The sequence below is a fragment of the Pavona decussata genome, unplaced genomic scaffold (genome assembly GCF_977016875.1).
Source record: "Pavona decussata unplaced genomic scaffold, jaPavDecu1.1 SCAFFOLD_19, whole genome shotgun sequence".
In the NCBI taxonomy this organism is placed as follows: domain Eukaryota; kingdom Metazoa; phylum Cnidaria; class Anthozoa; order Scleractinia; family Agariciidae; genus Pavona; species Pavona decussata.
In genome coordinates, this window is record NW_028145442.1 from 2,426,024 (window position 1) to 2,435,000 (window position 8,977).

An 8,977-nucleotide genomic window follows, 5' to 3' on the forward strand; every position below is an offset into this window, starting at 1 on the left:
TCAAAATCTGACAATTATCTGTCATTCTTAAGGTTTAACCGTATTCCTTCAGGGGTGGCTCCAGTTTAACCGATTTAGTAGTCTGAAATGTCAGCCGTCTCCTGCCCCTAACCCACAGGGGGCGCGCCCCCTGTGGGTTAGGGGGAGGAGAAGGCTGACATTTCAGACTACGGATGTAGGGCCTCTCGGTTATATCACAGATAGCTACAAACTTATATCGAATTAAAGCTTACACAACGGACTATTTAAATATTTCATTGGCTTTTTCTTTAAGAAAATAAATTCCCGAGTTTTCCGCACAGTCGAAACTTGAAGGTCCAAATCGTCGTGCTTGAGTTTCAACTCAATGCGATTTTTATATTTTTAAATTTTTGAAAAAAAAAATTTCTCGAGGTCAGAATCCCAAAGACTAAAAAAACATGTTGGGCTTTTCCTTAATCCGATTGCCTTCAAACGTCACAGAACATTTCTAAAACTGCGAGAAAAACATGCGGAGTGAACTCACGGAAATGGCTTTCAAGGAAGCAATCTTTAGAATTATCGAATTCCCTAGAAAAATATATAAGCAACAAAAACGTGTCACCACCACTGGCCAAATTTGACTGAAATCGACCAAATCGTTTTTAAGTTGAAACTCTTAAAAGTGTCCCCTCCAAGCGAAAATTAAAGTTTTAAAAAACAGCACTTGAAAAAAATTATCGCTACACAAACAAGTTCCGCCCTCTAACGCCTTTACGGCAATTTCTTCTTTCCATCGGTCGCTCGTTGGGTTGTAAACTATCAGCAAATGTGGGTACTCTCACAGCTCGTCCTCCCATTAAAATACACGTTTTTGGAGTTCGAAATTAAAAGAAATAGCCTAAAAAAACACACGAATGCCAAAAAGATGATATTGGGGATTTTGAGAATCTCAATTCGATAATAAAAATACATAAAAAAAACTTGCATTTTCCCTCGGCAGTGCACAAACCCGTCTTGAACGAATAAATCGAAGTGCGGACTTCGCATGGATTTTCAAATACGAAGGAATTCGAATACAGAACGCTACATTACGGTAACGTTAATGTTGTTTTCAGTAGGGTAAATGCAGTAAAATATTGCCTCTCAGTCTGGAAAAAAAAGAAAAGAAAAGCAGAGAAGGAAAAAAAACAACGAACACAGAATATGCCCCCTCTAAGAGTCGATCCCGTGTCAGACAGATGACAAGCCCGAGGACTAGCTACGACACCAACCCAGAAACACTATCCAAAGGTTGAAAAAACAAACGTAAAAATTGGGGAAGAGAATCCATTGAACTGCTGATTAGGACGGCCACAGGAGCGTTTCTTTGCTACATTAACGAACAACTGCTGCTCATACTCAAGGTATGAAAATCAAAGAAGCGAGTACTTTAGACATAATCCGAAATATCATTTCACTCGATATGAACCTGATCAATTCACGAGTTCGCTCACGGAGCACTTTGATCAACTGAATTTTTGGCTTTAAGCCTTGCTGTTCAATTCCTATATTTACATTAACTGCACTGAAGGTCCGATACTCAGATTTTCGGGAGAAATAATAACAGGACCATGAGGAATAAACCTGTTCAAGCAAATCTCTGTTTCCTTTCGCTGGTTTCAAAGACGATGGCCAAAATGGTTCATGTCTGGATACTGAGTCTGGCTTATGCGTGAACGGTGAGTATTTTTATACATCAGGTCTGGAAGGTATGATCACTCGGATTGGATAAGTCTGGTCCATCAACTTTTCTGGTGGATTCCATTGCTGGGTGATTATGATGAACATAAATTTGTCAATTCTTGCTCCAAGGAAACTTGTTTTGCTGTATTCCTCGCCATCCCCAGGTCGGATCAGCTCCAGAAACCTACAAAAATACAATTACTCAATCACAAGAAATTTATCGTGGACCGTGAAGTGGTTGTAAAAATTTGTAAAGAGCACTTTTAATGGGAGATGTTCTCTCAAAGCCACTCCCCACCCCCCCCCCTCTTGATTTTTTTTTTCTGTAATTGAAGTTGCCCCCCCCCCCCCCCCTTCCTTACTGAAAATGTCCCCTAGCTGGCAGGCTGCTAGAGATGCTGGAGCCTTATCAAAGGAGTTTCATTGAAAAAGGTGATAACTGCATAAAACAGGTGTGGGTCCTTGTGAGAAGTGTCACCTATTGTGGAAAGTGATGTAAGTTAGATTTCCCCACAGCTGTTGTGGCCCCAAAAGGATTTCCCTAAGGGAATGTGATTCCTCCTTGATACTCCATGTACGAGCTAATGAAATGCTCAGCTTGCTTTCAGGATTTCACTCATTTTTTTGTACTAACTTGTTATCTTTCAGAAGTTCTTTAGACATCAGTGAAGCCATGAGTCCCTTTTGCACTTCATCAAATCTCATGGTGACTGTTTCAAACATGTCCACATCCATCATATCTAAAACCACTGGTTTTCCATACCTGCAACAGAGCAAAGGTACTGTTATAAACTTTTAAACTTAGGGATGTGGTCAAAACTACTATACTCAAACAGGACCCACCAAACCCCAAAATAGTGGCTTCTCCCTGCACCCCACTCTTCAACCTCAAAAGATGGTGTCTTTATTGCATAGCCACCCCTCTATCCAGCAGTCAAATATGACAGTGAGATTCAAACCTCATTTTTCTTGTTTATCTAGCAATGCTGACTCTTGCTAGCTGAATATTTCTGTGTCAACTCAAATTTTAAAGCCAATAAAATTTTGTCAGTAATGTTCACGAGATAGGTGGTGTCTTTGATAACCCCACTACCCAAGACAAGGTGGGTCCTCTTTAAACAAACTTGTTATGACCAGTTCCCTTAAGGGAATGCCAATGCTTACCTCAGTTTAAAATCACACTTTCAACATAATTATAGGTGGGTGGGGAGGGGGGGGGGGGGAGTTGGATCGAAAATGCTCCTGAATAATATTTAAAAGCCTCTGGCCCTCCGGGTCCAATCTTCTCAGACTGAAGGGCCCTTAAGCTGGCACGGGCCATCTCAAAGATCCACCACTGCCCCATTTCAGGTACTCAGATAGTTTATTCTTGCATTCTGTAGCATATTAATTTTTGTGACTGAAAAGCAACAAAAAGAAAATGGTATTTGTATAGTCCATTACAGGTTATAAGGTAGGTACAATAACTATTGTTTCACAGACCTCAAACCCCCTAACAGTGCCAAACGAATCACTTCTGGTTCTGCATGTTTAGGATTGAGTGCATTTATGTAGTTTGTGTCACGGTAGCGCAAGAACGTAGCAGTCTGAGGAGAAGTATCAATCAGAAGAGGCCATCTGCAAAATAGCAATTATAAGATATTAAAGGTATAAAAGATAAGATATAAAATATTAAAAATATATACTGATAAATCTTTTCTTTGTAGAGATAATTGTTACCAGTAATCAGGGTCTATGTTATGATGGGAGTAAAATCACATTCCATTACCTCTGCTACAATCTTGGACAGAATACAAAAAAGAAATTAAACCCTCCCTCCCCCAAAAATCAATGATGAATTGAAGCCCGAAAATGCACCATTTTTCCATCACTGAAATGGGGGAGGGGTGGTCTTAACTTTTCATTTGAATTGTCCAAGATTGTAGCTGAGCTCTGGGAAAACTTATGGCAAACCAGGTCATTTACTATTAAAATTCACATGCTACACAGTCATGCAGTTAATACTGATAGGATCAAAGAATAAGTTAGTACTTAGAGTGATATGGTGTTAAAAACAAAAGTTGGAAGGGTTAAGCATTGACACTGGCTTTAAAAAAGTACATCAGGACGTTTTGGTTGCCACTGCAACCTTATTCGGCTAAGAACGTAAATGACTAACGGCGCCCCTGGTATAAACAAATATGATATATGGTAGTATTTAAGTAACCTGGATTCAGTACTGTTTAGAGTTTTAATTACTACCAATACATTCAGATAGCGGGAAGCGACACCCACAAAAGCAACAAGAACAGTCTAATAATTAGTCTGTTCTGATATTAATTAACAATTATTCCACGAGAGCGCGTTGGATATGAGATGATAGATAGCCAACGAGGCGCATAGCACCGAGTTGGCTATAATCATCTCATATCCAACAAGCGCAAGTGGAATAATTGTTTTATTAAAAACAATCAAGAAACATTGGTAGGCCTTGCTGATTTCCTTTTCAAGAGCAACCAGAAAACAATTTATGGTCGCTACTTCTCGGCCATGGTATAATGGCTCATATACCATGGCCGCTCAGCCAATAAAAACTCTGGAATTGCATTATACAATGATCCAGTTTTTAAATAAATATCATTTGCTTGCATAGCAGTTTTTGTCACGCCGCTCCACACTTAATTTGAACACCTGGAACAGACTAAAGAGTTTAAAAACAGTACCATGATCTCTCTGTTCATCAATGAACACTTTGTTGTCGAGCAAAACAAAGAAGTGCTGTGTTTGTAACATATCTGTAATTACCTTCCATCTGCTGTAATTTTGCCACCAACATCTCTCAGCAGAACATCATCAAGGTCCCTGATCATCACCTTGATTCCTTTTAGATCAGCACCATCTTTAATACACAAAACAAATTGTCAGTTATTTAACGGACGGTGATATTCCTAATAAAAGTCAGGCTGGGCTTAAATATTGCTCTTGAAAAGGACTTTTCTGGGGTTTTATTTTGAAGAAAGAAGGTTTACACAGAAGATTTTACTGGAGTTGATTTAGCACTTCTGAGTGGGTTTAGCTTTTTGAATTAAAAGCAACTTGAAACACCAAGTTACTTTATTTATCTTACTAGCCTAAAACAGATTTAAAAAAACCTTTCAGCCCTAATATCATCATGTATCTTCTCCTCACTATCCTTCATATATTTCTTATGCTACTAGTTGGGAGATTTTTTATAAAAATCAGGGAATTTCATCGTTGGTGATTATTTCCTTTATTCTCCTGACTTAAATGATCAAGCAGCAACATTACAAGGAGAAATTGGATGTTGATCACCACTGGGGCTTAAAAGGTTTCACCGTGGGTCTTCTTATTGGATGGATGTTAATTGTTTGCTAGATGAGATTTGGTGGGCTAATCTTGGGTATTCTCATTTTCAGACTGTTAGTATAGTATGTATTTAATATTTAATAGCGAAAATAATGAATTATAACGTTACAGTTCTGATCTGCACACTATCAGTCAGGCCACCAACAGTCATTCCATACTGTCAACTTGAATGGTCAAAAATTGGCAAAATGGTCAATCCATTTTTTCATAACTTTGAAATACTCTTAATGCAAAATAATATACATTAGATACATGTTATTGTAAGAAGACGTTCTAGGCTATTGCCTAGAAGAAAAATTCCAAGGAGTCCAAAAGCCAAAAGACAAGAAGTGTTAAGTGCTGCTCCAGAAAATTTAGGCTCCCAGAGTATTTTCTTGGGCACCTTAGACCCTGTTCAGACTAGGTGCCCGGTTCCCAGTTCTCGGACACGGGCACTAGTCTGAACAGAGCTTTTTGTCGGTGCCCGAGCAAAACTCTGGGCACCGTGCCCGGGCACGGGCACTACCTCCAAAGGGGGTACTCGGGCACCGTTCCTGGGCACGGGCACTGGTGTGAACAGGATTTTGTCAGTTCCCACGTTTTTTCCTCATCAGCTTCCCCACGATACAGCAAACAAAATAGCGGGCGCTTACTTGACGAAGGAGAATACGATTGCTCCTTGGGCACCAAGGAGTCTGAACAATGTCCTTTTTAGTGCCCTGGCACAGAGCTCTGGCATGAGCACCTAGTCTGAACAGGGCCTTAGGCTACCAGGCTCCTGCTAGGCCGCAGCCTAATTTTACATGAATTTTCTGCTTTTTTTTCTCTCACCTGTTGTGTTTTCATCTGTTTTATTTTGCTCTCTGAGCTTGAGTTTCAACTGAAAAATTTACAATGATATCATATTATCAATGACAACTATCGACAGCTGTAGTCTTCACAAGATGCTTCGAAAAACAATGGGACTTAACCAAGCTAGAGCATAGTAAAATAAGTGAATACCAATAAAATAAATCACTTTGTATTGATTGAAGGATGGTTTCACTTAAAGAGGTTATTCACAGCCATCATTCCTTTTAATAACAAATCCGAATCTCTGAGTTTTAAATGGAATGTTTGTGGTGAAAAACAAATTCATTTATTTTCTTTTAAAAAACATATCAGCACTCCATTATAAATAAGGCCATGGGTTGCCCTACAAGCTGTAAGTATTCAGTAATTTAATTTATTCAATTATTTCTCCACAAGTTAAAAAAAAAAGATTAAAAATGACAAACTTATATACCTGAGAAAGTGCCTCTTTTGAGGCTTCAGCTTTCTTTCGTGCAAGTTCCAGCACTGCCTCAGCATCATGAATGGCCTGCAATTTATAATATAAATAAATTTTTATATAACAATTAACACTTACACAGGTTATAGTGATTACAACAGAGGAGAGGTCGCTTGCATCAATCCAGGCTTTTGGTTAGGAGATCACAGTATTCCATCTATATAACCAAGTTTTGGAGAAATTAAATTCAAAATATTCATTCATTGTCTTCAATTAAACACACCTGTAAAGTCACATCTCGTTTGTCTGTCTTGCCTTCAGCAATGCACTTATCATGCTCATAAATCCTTTTGTTTAATTCACAGTGGGCTTTGGCCAGCTTGAAAAAGATGGCAGAGACAAAATTAATATGAGATAAATTTAAATAAAACATAATACATGTACTGTAAACAGAGACACAAACAATTGACATAATTTTTGAGAGAGTTGCCACAGTAGCAAGAAGCAGTTACCACGAGCCCAAGTACGTATTCTGTTTACCTCTTTCTGGTGAGCTTCATTCTCCTTTTCTGCTTTTTCTATTTCCTTCTCCAGTCTGAAGAGAAGTTTGAAATATTCATTTTATCAAGTTGTTATTTATAATTACCACTATACCCAATCAACAAGGGGTGCCTGGGTGACTTCTGATAAATTGCTGAGATTCTCCTTCCAAATTGCTTTGTATTTGCTTGTAAAACAAAAGGAGAATTTGACCTTACATCAAAAGTCACTTGGGGCCTTATCCCATGCACCCCTTCAATTGTAGCTGTTAGGAAAGACAAGTCAATTTTATATAATAGGACTGTAAGAATGCAATATGATTTCCCTTACCAGCCATTATCGAATTAAAGTGGGGATAGGGGGCAAGGGAATCTCAATTTCCCATTTCTCAGAATCTCTACTACCACCCCACCCCCCCTCCACCCATCCCTTCTTTGTCATATGCTCCTTTTTTGTTGTAAAAAATAGAGAAATATTCAACCTAGAAACATTGGATATGGAGTCACCCTTTGGCTATAGATAATTCCACTGAAATTCCCATCCCATTTCTTTCCCACAATCTTACAATGCCATTTTTCACCTTTACTCTGATTCCCACAGACCTGCCCCTACTTCCACCCACCTCAATACTATGAAGTTTTCCAGAAAAATCATCATCGGTGACATTTTGATTACACAACCAAATCAACCAACCTATGAAATCCTTTCTTCCACGTAGTTGTAGATTTATAAGCCTATATATTTATTCTGGCCCTTCCTATTATTGAAAAGCTCAAATCTAAATCAATGAACAAGATGCCTGCTACACTGGCATTACGCGTGATGCTGGGGCTGATTCATTTATTCCAACTGTATGCTTTGCCGATTGATAAGACTATCCTTGCTAGTGGAATAGTTTAAGTCACGACGATCGCCTTACGTTGTTTCCTTTGTGTTACGCGACTCAGAGTATCACCGGAAATTTTAGCCTCCCACGCAGACGTTCTTAGGGCAGGAACGCGTGACGAACCCCCAAGAACGTCTGCGTGGGAGGCTACGGAAAATTTGTGAAATTCCATTACGATAACGTAAGCTTCTCAATGACCTCTTTTCAGTCTCGCGTCGTGGTCTAAGACTGTCAAACAAAGCACGATTCCTTCGCCAGGAACTCACCAATTTCCACCGTTTTACGTGTCGGGTGCTTCTTAGAAGTTATTCTTTCAATTTACCGCTTCGAAATGGTGAAATTTCCGTTTGAAAACGGCACACTTGAGTCCAGAACATGTTAAAACAATATGGCGCGACTATTTAATCCGTCATTAATAAATATATCAAATGATGCATTGACGTCACACAGGTAGGGGTGAGTGGGTCCCCTCCCTCACGATATAAGCGACAAGAATGGATTTTGATTGGCCTGCCTTTGTTGAAGACAATCAGAACAATACATCCCGAGTAGGAGAGGGGAGAGTTTAATGAATAAATTAATGTACCGATTTGTAGCTACTACGAAGAAAAAAAAAAAAGAAAAGAAATCGACCCGTTTTAAGACACGGTATGCCCCCTCGGGGCATCCCGCGTAATTAATGTGTACCCAGTATCCAGTAGACAATGTAAATAAAAACTGCTGACCTATTGCTTTCTGCCACCCTTAGTTTCTTTTCCTCCTCTTGTCTGCTATTTCTCTCTGCTTCAAGTTTTTCAAGCAAAACATCTGTTTGTTTGATGTCCCATTCCTGAAGGACCTGCTCAACAGCTGGTATTGCGGCCACCTTTAGAGGGATTAATCATAAATATCATTAACACACCTTAGAATACCTAGAAATGAGAAAGAGTGACTGTCACAAATAACCCATAAGGGTTGAAATGCATATATTAAACTCTCACATCTTTTCTTTTGCCATAAGCATTTCATTTTCATGGTTGGCAAATTAATAATAAAACAATCAAATTAATTTTAGTATAATTGTGATGCAGTTTCCATGCAAAATTTGTGCTTTGTTTAAAATGACAGGTTTTCCAAAATATGGTGTTTAGCAAAAATGATTGTATATTTGCATGCTGTGAGGGTGCATTACAAGTTTCCCTTGCGAGTTTTTCATTAGACTTATGCTTCTTAACATATTTTCTAAATGTACTGACCTGCATTGCATTAGTGCC

At 38.9% G+C, this 8,977-nt stretch overlaps 1 protein-coding gene across 1 annotated transcript in view; it reads right to left on the reverse strand.

Annotated features, from left to right (window-relative positions):
- Nucleotides 1-584: 584 nt before the first annotated feature.
- Nucleotides 585-8,977, reverse strand: part of LOC146487036 (IQ motif and ankyrin repeat domain-containing protein 1-like) — a 13,544-nt gene continuing 5,151 nt past the window's right edge. The window contains exons 5-14 of the mRNA XM_085091687.1: nucleotides 8,960-8,977; nucleotides 8,450-8,589; nucleotides 6,839-6,893; nucleotides 6,582-6,677; nucleotides 6,314-6,388; nucleotides 5,860-5,908; nucleotides 4,468-4,561; nucleotides 3,166-3,300; nucleotides 2,318-2,446; nucleotides 585-1,867 (exon numbers count right to left, since the gene is read on the reverse strand). The exon at nucleotides 8,960-8,977 is cut by the window's right edge and continues 45 nt beyond it. Coding sequence (XP_084947813.1) covers nucleotides 1,690-1,867; nucleotides 2,318-2,446; nucleotides 3,166-3,300; nucleotides 4,468-4,561; nucleotides 5,860-5,908; nucleotides 6,314-6,388; nucleotides 6,582-6,677; nucleotides 6,839-6,893; nucleotides 8,450-8,589; nucleotides 8,960-8,977 — 969 coding nt within the window. The 3' untranslated portion in view covers nucleotides 585-1,689. The remainder of the gene's footprint in view (nucleotides 1,868-2,317; nucleotides 2,447-3,165; nucleotides 3,301-4,467; nucleotides 4,562-5,859; nucleotides 5,909-6,313; nucleotides 6,389-6,581; nucleotides 6,678-6,838; nucleotides 6,894-8,449; nucleotides 8,590-8,959) is intronic.